Raw genomic sequence first — 16930 nt, 5'->3', positions numbered from 1 at the left:
GAACCCCTTTGTTTTAGTGACATTTTGCAAAAGAGAAAAGAAACAAGACTTACAAAACAATACACATCTGTGCATTTTTTTTGTGAAGATTCTTAGTTGCAAAATTTTAAAACTATATCTTGAGAGTCAAAAATGCAGAGGCAAAAGCTTAAATTATGTTGGGTACATAATACAAAATAGTTTTGTATTTTATTATTCCCTGGGGTGGTGGTCTGTGATAAGCTTTTTTTCCTGATGATAAAGTATTAATAGTACTGTAAGGTGGCTAGAGATCTTCTGTTACTCATAACTGCCCCTGCCTTGTTTTCAATGAAGCTTTAATTTTGGAATAGAAATACACAAAGGTATATTTGCTTGCTTCTTATATAAACAAGGAATTGTTCAGAACTCTGGACTGATGTTGGCCATAGAAAAAAAGTATTTTCAGTATTCAAAAATAGGATATAAATACCATAATGGGCAGTACATCTCTTTTTGAATGTAAAGCATACCCAATATATTTAAGAAGAATTACTATACCTTTTAAAATCATTTTGTAAAATCCCACTTACCTTCACGCAGGTAATAGTCTATGCCTATATGATATTTGGGGGGGAGGGTCATGAAAATAATCCAAAATAATTTATATTAAAGGGACAAGGCAGATTTTCTGGTTTCCATACACCACTAAGCAAATTACAGGGCTATTTTGTTTAGCTATTTCTCTAGGAAGAAAAATGAAAGGGGAGGAAGGTAATTGGATTACAGGTGGTCCTTGGGTTACGACCACTGTTTCAGTGACTGTTCAAACTTGCGACAGTGCTGAATGAGGGGCACTTACAACCGGTCCTTGGAGTTCTGCCATCATAGTGTCCCTACAGTCACATGATTGCCGTGGCTTGCAGTTAGGTTGCAGTAAGACACAGTCATGTGATCCCAATTTCCAACGTTCCCTGCTGCCTTCCCTCAGGCAAAGTCAATGGGGAAGCCAGTTGGAAGTTGCAGTCACATGAGGTTCTCAGTTAAGGACCAGTGAGGTCCTCACTTAGCAGCAGCAACCCGGACTGCTGGAATTGCTGTCACTAAGCGACACGATCACGTGATGTCGTGCTTTATGACTGCATCACTTGGTGACGGCAATTTCAGTCCCAGTTGCCATTGTAACCTACTACTTGTACATCTCAACACTAACACAGTTACTGGGTGTTTTGCAATTGTCAGGTTTTTGTCAATACACAGGCAAGCCAGGCTATTTTGAATGCATATCAGTTTTATTATTTGGGGCTCTAGAATGAGGTGTAAATATAGTAGGTGATCATCAGGAGTAGAACTGCAGTTTGATCATGCCCAGAGATCCCAAAGTCCATTTCCTTTCTTTACTCTTTCTCAGTTTTCTGTCTGGCATTGACCATTCTTGCTACTGCCTCTACTGTGTGAAGTAGATTTCTTGCATTCTAGAAAGATTGCTATTACAGAGATGTGGTACAAGAACATAATAATAATAATTTATTAAACTTATATGCCACCTGACTCTCAACGACTCTGGGCAGCTCACAACAATCAAATTACAAGGAAATCAGTAAAAGATGAAAGATGGCAAGGCCATCTTAGTTCTACTTTTTGTTTTTCACAGTGATGACAGCGGGGAGCTTGCAAGCTAGAAATGGAGACCCATTCAACTCCAGCCATTGTTCTCCCACAACTGGTGTTTGGAGGCTCTCTATCCCTAACTTGGGAAAAAGCACATTGTAATAATAGCTCTTGCTTGACCTGTTCTACAAATTAGTGGCCATCGCCACATTTTGTAGAAGCGTATTTTGTAAGTTATGTGCTCTGCACAGAAGCGCTTCTAAATCTTCCAGTCAGCTTCATTGGATGACCCCTAGTCATAGTGTTTTGGGAGAGGGAAAAAAACTCCTCCCTATCCATTTTCTCCATGCCATTCATGATGCTATACCTCTTCGCCAAGCCTTGGCTCAGTTGCCTTGTTTTTCCAGGCTAAAGATGCCCAAATATTCTAGCCTTATTGGGAAGGTGTATGAGATTTTCCGAATTCTAGTATATCCTTTTTCAAAGGTAGAGATGGATAATCGTAGATTGGTAGAAGGGCATTACAAAATTGGCAGTTTTATTTTCAGTCCCTTTCATAACGATCCCTGGCATGGAATTTGTCTTTTTACAACTGTCACACACTTTTCCCGGTTAGACAGCTTGGATCCCCATCAATAGATATGTGAAGGGCTTTTTTTTTCGTCTTAATTTCTTTACACTTCCTGAAATTGACATTTTGCCATTTAGTGGACCTTTCATCCAGTTTAAAGCACATTCTGGAGCTCTTCCCAGTCACTTCGGGTTTTATCACCCTTAATATTTTGACATCATCTGCAAGCTCGGTCATCTTGTTACTCATCCCTAAATCAGGATCTTTATGAACAAGTTAAAAAACACCACTCTCAATACAGATTCTCAAGGAATTCCACTCCAAGGAATTCCTTTGAGAAAATTACTTTTTGTTTTTGAGTAATATTTTTGCTTCACCGGTTAGCAATCCACAGAAAGACATCCCATGATTGCTAAATTTACTCAAGCACTTTTGATGAGGAACTCTCTGGCTTTTGAAAATCCAAGAATGTAGAGTCAACAGGGTGACCTCCATCTTTGTGCTTGTTGTAAAAGGGTAAAAGTTTCCCTTGACATTAAGTCCAGTCGTGTCCGACTCTAGGGGGCGGTGCTCATCTCCGTTTCAAAGCCGAAGAGCTGGTGTTTGTCTGTAGACACTTCTGTGGTCATGTGGCCGGCGTGACTACACGGAACGCCGTTACCTGCCTGCCGAAGTGGTACCTATTAATCTCCTCACATTTGCATGTTTTCGAACTGCTAGGTTGGCAGGAGCTGGGACTAGCAACAGGAGCTCACCCCGTCACGCGGATTCGAACCGCCGACCTTCCGATCGGCAAGCTCAGCAGTTTAACCGGCAGCGCCACTGCGTCCCTTGTGCTTGTTGACAAACAAAAAAAACATGCCAAAGGGCAAGAATTATTTTTCCAAAACTATGCCAATTTTCCTGCAAGACGGCTTGCTCCCTCTGCTTTTTAAAATTATGATTTCTACCAATTTGTCTAGAACCAACATTTAAGTTGACATGTCTATACGCAATGCCTGTAACTTCCTGGATCCCCCAAGTCCCTGTTTAAAAATTGGGGTTACACAGACTTCCACTCATTTTGATTTAGCCATCTGAGGGACAAACTGAATGTTTTTACCAGATCAGCAATTTCACATTTGAGTTCTTTTAAGAAATGACCTAGAATATCTTTCATTATCTTAGTATGTTTTAGTTCCAATAATCTTGTGAAAGTTAGTACAGGCTCAGGCACCTGTCTCTGTATCTTCTGTTGTGAAGAAGGTAAGAGGCAAAGAATTCATTGGGTTTCTGTACAATATCCATGTATTTCCTGAGGACTGCTTTTGCTCCCTCTCTGGACTTTGTTTTTAGTTATTTCTATCACTGCGCTCACCCTTTACTTGCATTCTTCTTACCAAGCTATACTTTGTGTTCCTTTTCGTCCTTCTTGTTTAAGCAGGCTTTCCTTTTCCTGAAGGAGCAGTCTTAAATGTTTACAGCTCCCAATTGTACCAGAAAGCTATGGTGGCTTCTTACACTGTGGAATACACTCCACGTGATCTTCAGTTTGTCGTTGTCCGTTTACTTGCTAGTAATGTTGGTCTGTCTTACCCTTGTATTTTCTAAAGATCTATATCCTTCCAAACTGGACGTAGCTCAGCACCTCTCGTATGTCACTTCTGATGTTATGTACCAGCAGCCCAGTTCCATTTCAGGTCAAGTGGAGCTCATCTTTCTTGAACAGGTTTGGCCTAAACCAAAAAGTTCCCCAGTATCAACAAATCTCGACTCTGCTGCCTGGCGTCACCTTCCTGCGCATGTGTTGGGACAATGGGCTGTCTGTCTAGCTGGTCCAACATATGGAAAAGAAAACAGTTGCGAGAATGCTATCTTGATGCTCCTGAACGTCATTCTAGTGGTCTAAATCTGGATTCCAGGATTGTCAACTAAATTTTCCAATGTTGGTGCCAACGTGGACCATAAACACTGTCTTGTCTTAGCGCTATCCAACAACTTACCTATATGATGTCCACAATTTTTCCTCCAGGAAGGCAAGTCACCATACGATCTACACACCTGGCACAAACCCAACTGTCCATGTTTCTAATAATCAACCCACAACCATCATTGGTATAAGAGGATCTGGGTTCTTGATATAAAGATAGGATGTCTCCTGTAAGAACATCTCATCCTCAAAGTGATGTCCTTCTTCCCCAATATCATCTTTCTCCTTGAGAACAAAGGATTTATCATCCTAGGAGTGGACAAAATCATCACATCTAGAAGATCCCACTTATATACCTGTCTGCCTATGTGCCTCTAGTTTAGCCATACTGGTTTTAATGGAACAGACTTGTTCACTGAGAGCCAACAGCAAAATGCACCATTTGACATGCAGATAGTTGTACACTTGACATTATATAATAAACTGGAGAGAATCCATCCTCCCTGGCTTTCTACCCTCATGCTAGTGACTTTGGTAGGTTTTTTTTCTTCTTTAGAAACTGAACTACAGGATAGCCCGTCTAAAGTTTTATAGAGGCTGGAGTTTGTCCACAAAGTCAACAGATTTACCTTGATGCTCAGTCTCTGGCAGTGGGATATCAGTACCTTTTGTCCCATTGCAATGTTCTCTCCCAAATCTTTGGTTCCTGTTCATCTTCCTGCTCGCTCACTCTCATTACAAGTACTGAACTTCCACTGTTCTAGTGCTGGCTGGGACTAAGCTGATGGCTGAGGACTGAAGTTCCTCTTACTAATTTATGAATCAGTTGTAGCTTTAAAACCCTCCCTCGCAGATTGTGTAGTTAGCAAACTCACAGCCTTACCCAGTTAGCTGATCAACCTGGGAACACCCTTGATTAGCTGCACAGAGTTACCAGCTCCTTGTAAGATGCGTGTTTCTGTCTGTCCTCCTGCTTGCTTGCTCTGATCACAAGCTCTCAACTCCCCTCTTTTCAAAGAGCGTTGGCATGAGTTTATGTGCTGAATTGTATAGCGGAACATTGGCTTCCTCAAGTCAAAATTAAGTGGTTAAAAGCCCCATGTTTAATGCTAGGATTTTATTAGCAGAATCAAAGGGTTAATTACTATTTGGGATAATAAAAGTAACATTGGGGGGAGACTAACTTGGGTTAAATGAGGCATATACTTGGTTACAAAGTAGTATTTTTTTATTTTACAAAGCCAAAAAAAATGCTGGCATCTGGTCAGATTATGACAGGTTCCATATCAATTTAAGACCTGCCTTCAAATGAAAGTTTTTTGAACTCCCCCCCCCCCAAGATCTTTGTTTCCTTTTCCAATTCTTAGCAGGTGCTATAAATTGCAACTTTTTGACTAATGGCTTGCAGGAGGCCCCGGACAGTTTCTTCCAATTTCATTACTTCTTTAGCTTTCTCTTCCAGAATTTTTTGATTCTTTTCGTATGCGTCTTCCAATTCTGCAAGAAAAAGAACATGGTACCACTGGCATTTTGGTAGCAATGCATGTGGGATAGCTTAAGAAATGCACTGAGATGCCATTGGGAACAATACCAGTGCTTTGGCTTCATTAAAGAGAGAAACAGCTCCCTTTGAGGATGAATGTTTTGCATCTCTAGAAATGCCAGAAGACAGAAAAGTGCTTTCCTATAATTGAAAACAGGCTTTTAAAAAAAAAAAATGTCAACAGCCTTCCACATATTGCATACCTCTGAGCAGCTGAAGTTTGCTGTTTGCTTGATCTAACAAAATTTTAGCTTCATGTTGCAGTTCTTCTGCTTTCTTCCTGGCATTTGCAGACTCCCCTGTTTTCTTGGTAATTAAGTTTTCTACTGTTTTGTATTTCTCGTTCACACTGTCATCTAGTATCTATAATTTGAGAGAGACAGAAAGACATGCACGGTGATAATATTACTCAAAACAATTGACGGTATTCATTCCTTTTGCTTAACGTAGTTGCCTTTAATACAGCTACAGTGCAGTTCAGGTCTCCAAAACCGAGTTTACAAAGATTCTTAAATATCAAAACAACTTTACCTTGCTACTTCCATTGTGCCATCCAGATATGGGATAAAGGAAGGCATATGATAGGAGAGGAAAAATGTCATATTTTCCAGATATTTTTCCACATATTTTCCCCATATTTCCAGATATGGGATAAAGGAAGACATATGACAGGAGAGGAAAAATATCAGTTGTGGTTTAATGTTATGGCCTATTCAACTGAACCACAGCGGAACAAGACGGTGTTAACATTATATTTAGAACTGAAAAGAATACTGCTGCGATATTCTTGACCGAATGGCTCATGAAGTGAAATTTCCTTCAACAAGGAATTCCCCTTGACATGACTGCTTTTAAGCAGCAATAGGCTACCATGGTTCTGGTCACCACTTTTCGAATGTTAAGAAAAAAGTAGCTTGTGATATGGAAAAGGGTTTAAAAGTACATTTTAACATGCTTTCCCCAAACCAAATGCCTTCCAGGTCTGCTTAGACTGCAACTCCCAAGCATCATAACCAACATAGCTCCAACCTATCTGGGAGATACCAAGATTGGGGAAAGCTATTCTGTTCTATTTAACTATTCATTTAAGTTAACCAGGCTAGTTTCCAAATCTGCCTTATTTGGGAGGCATCCAGTATAAAAGTAGGTCTTCTTATGAGCTGTTGCTTTGTATCATGGGCGTCCGCAGGATTGCACTGTTCTCATCAAAATGACAGAAGCAGCATTGTGCCAATGAACCGCAAGATCTGCCCCTTTTGTAACTGCATGTGATGTCACACACCCCCCCCCAAAGGGCAGGAGCTTGTGTTGTAGTGCCACAATGCTCCTTTCATCATTCTGCCACCTCTTGGCCCTCTCTCGCAGACAGCGCCGCCTCCCATTACCCGTATCCACTGCCTGAAAACATTGAACTTGGAAGAGCTTCTAATAGGAGAAACAGTATCTTCAGATGAACAATAGCACACCAGGATATTCCTTTCAGAAAACCACTGAAAGATAGCAATGCAAAGTCTTACTTTTTGTATGTCTGTGGTTGTTTGACTAACAGCAGCAATATTTTCTTCTGCGGCTTTTATATCCTCTGTGTTTGTAGCAGCCTTTTGTCTCAGCATTTCCACGTTCTTCTCTAGTTCTGCGATGCGCAGGGTCGCATTGCCCAAATTATCTTCTGCTGTGACTGTTTCAGATTCAATCTAACAGATTATGAATGGGGGAGAGAAAAACATGCATGAATTTCTTCTCAAAGTGCCGTGTTTTCAGATCACTGCAGTTAGTTTTCCAGAGAACAACTTCTGCCTATACTGTGACAATCCGTTTCTCCTTTTGCCTGGACTTCACTGTCACTTCTTGACACTCTCCTCATGGTTAAAGTTGAGGCGTTATTTTTGGGATAGAATATTCTGATGCAAAAGACGGGTAACATTGCAGTTCTATAGGATGCTTCATTCTCATGGCAAATCTCTTGGAAATTTTAAGCAGGATTTCATATGAAATCCTTCCCTTGTTCTCAAATTTATTAGCACACAATGTGATGTACCCACCAGTCTCCATAATTTGCTATGCACAACAGTTGTGTCAATAATACGTATGATGTGGAACTCTGAATACACACTGTGTTGCAAACAGATTCCGTACAGGATGAAATAACTATGTCTAATATAGGTAAAGGTAAAGATTTCCCTTGACATTAAGTCCAGTTGTGTCTGACTCGGGGGGGCGGTGCTCATCTCCATTTCAAAGCCGAAGAGCCAGCGTTTGTCTGTAGACACTTCCGCCTGCTGAACTGGTACCTATTAATCTACTCACATTGGCATGTTTTCGAACTGCTAGGTTGGCAGGAGCTGGGACTAGCAACGGGAGCTCACCCTGTCACGCGGATTCGAACCAAGCTCAGCAGCTCAGCGGTTTAACCCGCAGTGCCACTGCGTCCCACATGTCTAATATAGCACCAGAGAAATGGTGTCGATGGTATGCTTTAGTGAGATTAATTTCCACTGCTGGGACAACTCTTGCTATGTTGCATGTAATAGAAGAGGGAAGAAAGAGGAATATAATCTTAGAAAAAGGGATTGTTCCAAAAGAGATAGCAAATAGCTACTTTATCCAAGGCTCAACAGCTTCTCCACCCTTGGCTTGCTAATTACTAAAATCAGTCTAAGGAGGGAAAACTTCTCATGATTTGAATCTTGATGAGGCTATTAATCTACCAGTGTTTCTCAACCTTGGCAACTTTAAGATGGGTGGACTTCAACTCCCAGAATTCCCCAGCCAGCCATGCTGGCTGGGGGATTCTGGGAATTGAAGTCCACCCATCTTAAGGTTGCCAAGGTTGAGAAACACTGATCTACTGCATATATATTACCATGATTTAGTGCAGTGTTTCTCAACCTCAGCCACTTTAAGATGCTGGCTGGGGAATTGTGGGAGTCCATGCATCTTAAAGTGGCTGAGGTTGAGAAACACTGATTTAGTGAATAAAAACAGTCCAATTCTGGTGTGGATTTGGATACAAAACTCAATTGTTATGTATAAAGGGCTGGTAAATAGGATTGTAATTTATTTGTAGTCTGAAAAGTCTTATGTGAGTTTTTTGCTGGCATTGAAGGAGGCAATTTGGATTTCACTAATATGACTAAGAGCCAATTTGGTGTAATGGTTAAAGGTGCTGGGCTAGAAACTCTAGCCTGCCTTAGGCACAAAGCCAGCTGGGTGACTTCGGGCCCGTCACGCCCTCTCTCAGCCCTTGTAAGAATGAACAAGGGCAAACCACTTCTGAAAATGGAATGGCAGGTGTTTGGGGCTTCTTTTTTTGAAGTCAGCTGCATTTGTGTGGTTACGAATCCTTTGTTCTGTGTGCCTCTTAGCCCATTTCCTCATTAATAGACTTATAGCACCTTATAGCTATACCCAGTTATCACTGAGGCACTTTAAAGCCTATTCTCGTGATTGTGGCATCAGCATAATGATAATGGATGAATCTAGAATACATTATAAATCACTAGCAAGAAAATGGCCTTAGAAACAGATACTGAAAAGAGCAGAAACCAGTGAGATAGCTGATTAGGAGGGGTACAAGTTGCAAGGTAGCACGTCTGGTGCATCCTAGGTAGGGAAGACTGATGTAGGAAAAAGGCTGACCCTCAATCTAATTCAGAGGAGTGATTTTATTTATTTGTTTGTTTTTATCAAATTTGTCACCGCCCATCTCCTCCAAACGGAGGGACTCTGGGCGGTTTACAACATAAAACAATAACTATATAATAAAATTCCAATATAAAATATAGACTAAAACAATTTTAAAAACTACCAAATATAATGGTTATCATAAGGCTACCTGCTGAGATACTTTTTTCATAGTTATGGGGAAAAGGTTCCGCTGATGCCAATGATTAGCCCAAATATTGGCATGCGGCTAACAGAATCAAGCCTTAACCAGGGTCACTTCCATAGTAGCTGTTCGTTGCCCACACCGGAAGTCTCACTGATACATAAGAAGCAGAGACGGCAAGGAAGAAGGCAGGGGCTAGACCTCACGCCATAGGTTTTGGAAGAGGATGCCAAGCTCACTCAAAGAACAATGTAATAGCAAGAGAAGATTTATTCCACTTCAACTTCACAGTTTTTGTGCTAATCTGTTCCAGATTGTGACTAGATTTTGGCTCCTCGTTCTTAGCACCCAAAGTTGGAATCATCAACCATCTGTTTGTGTATTTTTCCCCCCAATTTCCATAATTTAGTCAGAACTGGGACTTTGCTTGAAGAAGCATTTGTTGAAATTAGCTCATCATAATGTTTAGTGCACACCACATACAGTACGATTTTGCAAAGGGGAAAAGGTATCTTCCAGTATTGGCAACCCACTATGACATTTTTGCTGTAACGAGAGCAGTTCACAGCCTATTCTACCTACAGAATCACATATCATATTTAGGGTAGGCTTCATATCACATTCTATCCTATGCTTCGTGCATAAGATAGAAACAAGCAAATGGAGATACATTAACTGTGCATTTCCCCCCGGCATCTTGGTAGTATCAATGTCCTTAACTCACTACTTCCAAATCATTTAGGAAATCTGAACTTACAGAGGTAAGCAAGTTTTGCGTTCCTTCGATATCTTCATTTGCTAGCCTGATAGCCTTTTCAGCTGTAGCTTGGGCTCTTCCAGCTTCTTCCAGAGCCTCTTTGACCATATCCGCCGTGACTTTAACATCTGTTGCACTTTTACTGATTAATGGACAGTAACAATGTTAAAACAAGGATCTGTTCCTATTTCAGAGAACATGTATTTATTTCAATTTGCTCTTTGTATTTCCTAACAGAATTCTGTGAATATTTTAGATGCTGGAAGATGTTCACATGTAGAGTTCCTCAACTCTGTGAGGACATCTTCCCTGGAATAGGCACAGACTAAAACGTTCCAATGCACATTCTTAGTTACCCTCTCAAAGGTGTCCCTAGTACCCTTTAACAGTAGCAGTTAAGGACAAAAACGTAAAAATACTACAAATGGTTGGGCTCTTAAGAATTTCAGTCAGACTGGTTGAGTGAATAGGTGAATCTTTCTCCTTGGAGAAGCCCTGAAGATTGGATCCATCTGTCTTCTCCACAGAGATCTGCCACTTCCAAGTTTAATTACATCCATGGAAGAACAATCTTAGATTTCTGCTGGTGCAAAAGAAAATCTACTACAGAAAGAACGAGGCATTTTTTTGTACCTGGCTTTTTTAGCTTCATCCAACAGCGTCTTTGCCCTTGCGATATCTCCAGCACTCTGCTGAAGGACCGTCTCCACATCAGACAGACTCTCCACACGGTCCCGAATGTTATCTGCCAGGGTATGCAATTGCTCAGGTGTGCTGGGCATCTCCATGTTGAGTACTTCATTAGCAACTGCTTCAATGCTATCAAGATCAGCACTGTCTTCTGTTAGGATGATGAACAGAAACCAGTGAGTGGGACAATGGAAGATGGAGCCCCCTTAATCTTTCATACTGAAATGTCAAATTGCTGACAGAACCTCATATGTTAGAAAGGGAAGCTTAACAGCATACTTTAAAGTAAAACTTGTCACTCTTTTTAGCGCTGAAGGCTCCAGCTTGGACATCCAAAAGTCAAAGGAACCTTATACTATATGTCATCAAGTGACAAAGTATTCAGAAGAAAAGCTCACCACATGGCAGAGGTAGGTAAAAGCCCCATCAAGAATTAAATATGACCAACTTTCAGTTAATGACCAGTGATAGAAAATAATGGTCATGGTGAGGAATCATGATTCAGTGAGGGAGCACATGCTTTTTATGCAGAGGTTTCCATATTCAAGCTGGAAAAAAACTTCCTGAAACTGTGGACATACCTACCAACTAGAGCTGACAATGCTGGGGTAGAAGGACCACTGATCTGACTTGGTATTAGATAGCTGTCTGTGTCCATATATTCAGTCTCCGATTAATTGATGTTTACAGAGATATGCTTTATTTCTATAATTTGCATACAAGTAATAGTGCATATTTTCCACAGAAGGTGAGCAAACCAGAATTCTAGGTAAACATTGTGCTTTTTCAGCCACCAAAAGCAGATGTCTATCAAGAGTTGTGCAATCATCTCTCCTACTGCATGTACAGTAGCCTTCCCAAGCTGGTAACCCCCAGAAAGGTTGGGTCAACTCCCACAAGTCACACCCAGGATTTTCTGGCTGAGAGTTATGGGAATTGAAATCCAACACATCTGAAGGATGCTCAGTGGTGTATACAAAGGAGAGTGCACACTTGCCTGGAAAAAGGTCATGCAGATGAAGCTGCTAAGGAACTCATGAAAGCATAGCTAGAAATGGAGGGCTAAAGAAAACCAAAGTTCACCAACCAACTTGAAACAGCTGATTACTGACTGTAGGAAAACTGTCAGTGCTTTGAATTAATGAGCTGAAAAGAGGTCGCTCTCCAGACAGATGCTTACCAGTAGCCTTAGCTGTATTAAAATAATACTTACTCATTAAAAATTCTCTGATCTGCTTAATAAGATTTCTCAGATCCTTGTTGCTCCTATCTACTTGCTCCTTGGTGGCGCTGGTTTTCAGCAGAACGTCTTGTGCATTCTGCTTTGCTTCATCGGCTCTTTGTTTTGCTTCTGAAACCTAAGTGATGTAAGCAGGCCTCTATTTAACAAAGCCAATTTCTAACTGAAAATAAATGCTGACAGAGACATTAATGGATTCTGAAGCTGTAAGAGTGACTCACGTAAAACAGAATTCTCTTAAAATGATGCAGGTATCTGTCTTCCTCTTCAACAGGCAAATCTCTGTGTAAGCTACATACTGTTAGGAAGGCCCTTTTCAAAACCATGTCACGTAAAATGTTAAAACATGCTGCTTCTTGCCTTGAGCTGCCCATAATCTTATTTTCTAGTTGTTAATGGCTGAGCCACCTTAAATAATTACCATTTTGGAGAGCTGTTCCACCTCTGCCAAAGCACTCAGGATGTCTCTGTCAAAATCGATTGCTTTCTGCCAGGCAGTGTGGGCCACTGTCACCAAGCCCTCACATCCCGGCCCTCCGCATTTCTTTTTCCCATCTTCCGTTCGGCAGCTCAACCCACCACATTTGGAATCAGCGCAGGAAGCCCCCAGGGGAGTTCCGCACATCTGCAGTTGAAAGGATTAAATAGAGGAAAGAGTCAAAGGTTATCACACTTTCAAAACAGTGAAGAGCCAGCTCCTTAAAGCACTATCAACACCCCGAGGCAATGGGCTGAAGCCACTTTTAAAACTTCTGCAACTTGCAACCCCTCCCTGCCTGCCCCCCCACCCTGAAAGCAAAGGCAATTGGGAAATGCTTTACTCCCAATAACACAAAGGATCAGAACTACATCATTATCATCTTAGCAGCTCTAGAGTCCATTACTGGAACAATGTTGTTGTGGTAGGTCAACCAGCTGTATGTCTTTCACACAACCTTGTAGGACCAGCTCACAATCGATCAAGGTAGCTAGGAAGCTGAAACCCAGTGGAGCCTTGAAGAGGGGGTTAGACAAACATTTTGGTCTCCCCAGGATCCATAAGATGAGACCGGGAACCACAGGTGGATCATTCCACATTTTTGAAGTCTTGAAAGAAGACAAGCTGCGGAGGCTCTTAAACCAGATAAAGACAACCAGTGAGTCGTTCGTCTGCATTTGGTGGAATTAAAACTTTCTTCCAAAGCTGTTTGCTCCAGAAAGACAACAAATTTTGGCATCCACTTTTCCCCTAAAACAAAACTCTGCTTCTGAAAGGGGAAAATTGGAGGCAAAAACAAGCAAACAAAACACAAACCAGACCACAGTTAAATCCTCCCATTTCTAATTCACACTGCCTATCCCTCTGCTTGTTATTTTTTAAAACAATTCAAAAGGACAGAAATGCAATCAGGCGTTTCTTATCTAGTATGGAGCCTAGCTGTCTAGGTAGCTGCTGATGTAAGCCCCGGACTACGGATCCCAGCATAGTGACCAATCAAAATGCCAATGGGAAGTTCACAAACAAAAGAGCCCATGGTCCCCTCTTGTGCCCCACCGGCTGGTGTTAAGAGGTACTACATCATTCTGTCATGATTAATAGCTGCTGATAACCTTTACTCTCAACTTATATCTTCAGATCCTGGATTACAGGATGCTTTAGCTAAATCATGCAGCAACCACCTTTTGAACCTCCCCCCATATTATTCAAATAAATCAACTGACCCTCCATTGAAGTATTTTAGGAAGAAAACCCGTTTTCCACTTTTTCCACCTCATGTTTATTTTGCACACTGAACCTGCCTTTCTTCCCTCAACGAAGTCTCAAATCTTGTAATTTTTCCTTATGGAAGAACTGCTTCTACTCCATCAGATTAAACCCACAGAATACAATTATTGCACAATTGTTTACGCCCACTTAAACAATGGGTTGTTTTTGTGACCCAAGGCAGTGAGCATGTGTGTATGTAGAATGATACAGCACTGTTCTAATATCCATCAAATGCAGTGTGCTGTTTGCAAGAATAATGCCTAGAATTTTTTTTTAAAGGATTTTATCAGAATTCTTTCCTTTGGGAAAATAAGTCTCTAGGGCAATTTTTCTTGTTTTAGGGAGGAGACAGTGCTTGGATGTTGTAGATCTACACAAATGAATGTTGGGAATGGCAACCTCAAGGATATATGGAAGCATTTTGAACATACAGTATTCCTTAGATCAGTGTTTCTCAACTGTGGCAACTTTAACAAGTGTGGACTTCAACTCCCAGAATTCTAGGAGTTGAAGTCCACACTTCTTAAAGTTGCTAAGGCTTAGCCTTAAATTGATGCAATTTTTTTAACACTAATTTTTATGGCAGTTATCTTGGTTCTGTGGCTTCCAATTGCATGGATAACTAATGTGGTGTATGGGATTATTTCTCTCTGTTTGCAGCCATGCTATGATCTCTATTTTATCCCAGAGGCATTTAACATTTATCTGAAACCACTGGGAGAAACTATGCAGAAACAGAGAGAAAAGGGTCACTCAGTTTGCTTCCTCATTTTCATCAAAATTAAATGAGGCAGTGAGAATTCTGAAGTGGTGTCTGGATGGGGGTAATAAATCAATGCTCAATTGAAACTAGACAAATCGTTGTTCCTAGGTGGGGATGTGCAGATCACATCCTGTTTCCCTGTTCCCTTTTGGTGGGTAGTTATCTAGTCTAAAGATTCCCTCCCTCCCTGTTTTTTAAATGAAAAATCCATCCCTCCAAATGAGAAGACTCAGTCAGAGGGGTTTGGAGTAGACCTTCTCTTTCAATTAAAGCACGATGGAGCTCTAGGGGAGAAAGTGTGAATCTGCAGGAGGCAAAATCTTGAAAAGACAACTCTGAGCAGTCTCTTCCTTGCCAGCAAAAGGCCTCTTCATTTCCATTTTCCATGGCATTTTAATCCATCCCCTTTTCAAAACGATGTTTACATCTTGACACAACTTTTGCTTTTACACCAGTTTTACTGTTCTGTTGCTCAGCTCATGTTTCTTACATTTTTGCTTTGTTCTTATCTTGGGTGGATGGAAGCTTGATCTTTTCCACCTCTTAGAGATCTTCAGTGATAAGACTATAGAAATAAAAAAATAAACAATCCTGGGTGGCCCCTTCTAATTTTCCTATCTTCTGCAACAAGGTGGGTGGTAACTGGGAAAAAGGGCTTCCCTGCTGAAGGGCCGCAACTGTGGAATGTATTTTGGCATCAAGAGGAGGTACTCTTTGTCTGATCAGGCCTTTCAATGTAATCCTAGGATTTTATGTATGTCTGTCGGTTCAGCTCCTGGCTTTGCTTTTCAATACGTACTGTTTTATCCTTATAAATAATTCTTGCTGTTAAAATTATAAGACACTCCAAAAGCTCTCAGACCAATATAGAAAGGCATAAATACTATTAATAGGAAAGATATGCAAAGTTAAACCAAAGAATGCCTACTTTTGCCATTCACACAAATTGTGGTGTTTCCATTTTTGGGGCATGCAAAATTCTCATCTGGGAATGAAAAGGCTTACAGGACTTGGATTATTTAAGAAGAAAAGTTTGGACCATATTACAGGTAGTCCTCGCTTACCAACGGTAACTCGGACTGGGAAGTCCCTTGCTGAGCAACATGGTCATAAGGCATGGCATCATGTGACTGCACCGATTTATGATGGCAGTTGTGGCAGTCCCAGTTGCTATTAGGCAAATCCCGTGCCGTCTCAGTGCCCCGCAGCCATGTGATCACCATTTGTGACCTCCTGCTGGCTTCCCCACTGACTTTGCTTGTTGGAAGCTGGCCGTGAAGGTCACAAATGGCGATCACAGGCCCATGTGATATTGTGACGTTGTAATTGTGAGATGGTTGCTAAGTGCCCATATTGTGATCACATGACTGTGGGGAGGCTGCAGTGGCTGCAACCACAAGGACCTGTTGTAAGTCCTCATTCAGCACCGTTGTAACTTCGAATGGTCACTGACTGAGTGGAGGTTAAGTGAGGACTACCTGTTTGGTTACATCTCTCAAAGATTCTTTGATTTTACAGATGTATAAGATGGTCTTTGTCAATAAACAGTCTCCTGTTTAGTGGACTTTATGCATATGGAATTGTTTAATGTTTTCTATGTGTGCATTTCATTTTTACTGTCTCTTTTCACAGGTACAGTGGCCTCTCTAATCCATGGCAATCTATCTTGCATTTCATTTATATGAAATCTCATTTACCTCGTATCTCATTTATACGCAACAGCTTTCCCTTTGTTCCTGACTTTGGTCCCTGTTAATTTTGCTCCCCCAACTCCTAGCCTTTCTGTCCTCACTGCTCTGACACAGCATTCACAGGATGCATACCTTCTCAGACCCTTCTGCCAGATCCAGACTTTGCAGCCTGCCTGCAAGTTCATCCAAGAGACGAGACTGCTCTTCCTGCGTAGCCTTGAACTTGGCCTCGGTATCATTGATCAGGCTTTCCACTTCGAGACGCATTTCAGCTGACTGCTCAACAACGCTGCCAGGAAGCAAAACTGAGGCGTTGGCTCTTTTTTCTGCATCCAGGGACATGTGGAAATATTTGGTGATGCTGTCCAAGGCTCCTGAAACATTCAGACGTGAAAGTGGTTGAGCATCCATGTTTGTCTGGTCTGACGGCAGTCCAGACAAAGTATCTGCTCAGGAACAAGCTGGTGAGAAAGCAAGTATTTCTTTCTTCCATAAAGCAAAACCAACATTGTTAGTGTAAAGGTTGGCTATGGTTGCATGACTCAGTAGGCTTGTTTCTGGTGGCAGTCCAGGATGTTCCATCCACTTAGGTACAGCAGTCTCCCTTGAGTATTTATTCCT

At 41.3% G+C, this 16930-nt stretch overlaps 1 protein-coding gene across 1 annotated transcript in view; it reads right to left on the bottom strand.

Annotated features, from left to right (window-relative positions):
- Nucleotides 1–5255: 5255 nt before the first annotated feature.
- Nucleotides 5256–16930, bottom strand: part of LAMB1 (laminin subunit beta 1) — a 59891-nt gene continuing 48216 nt past the window's right edge. Inside the window, exons 26-33 of the mRNA XM_063307987.1 lie at nucleotides 16442–16683; nucleotides 12530–12733; nucleotides 12082–12226; nucleotides 10812–11019; nucleotides 10179–10320; nucleotides 7110–7286; nucleotides 5796–5955; nucleotides 5256–5546 (exon numbers count right to left, since the gene is read on the bottom strand). Of these exons, the coding sequence (XP_063164057.1) occupies nucleotides 5413–5546; nucleotides 5796–5955; nucleotides 7110–7286; nucleotides 10179–10320; nucleotides 10812–11019; nucleotides 12082–12226; nucleotides 12530–12733; nucleotides 16442–16683 (1412 nt within the window). The 3' untranslated portion in view covers nucleotides 5256–5412. The remainder of the gene's footprint in view (nucleotides 5547–5795; nucleotides 5956–7109; nucleotides 7287–10178; nucleotides 10321–10811; nucleotides 11020–12081; nucleotides 12227–12529; nucleotides 12734–16441; nucleotides 16684–16930) is intronic.

Source organism: Candoia aspera, chromosome 7 (genome assembly GCF_035149785.1).
Source record: "Candoia aspera isolate rCanAsp1 chromosome 7, rCanAsp1.hap2, whole genome shotgun sequence".
Lineage (NCBI taxonomy): Eukaryota > Metazoa > Chordata > Lepidosauria > Squamata > Boidae > Candoia > Candoia aspera.
This window is presented reverse-complemented; position numbering and strand designations above follow the sequence as displayed.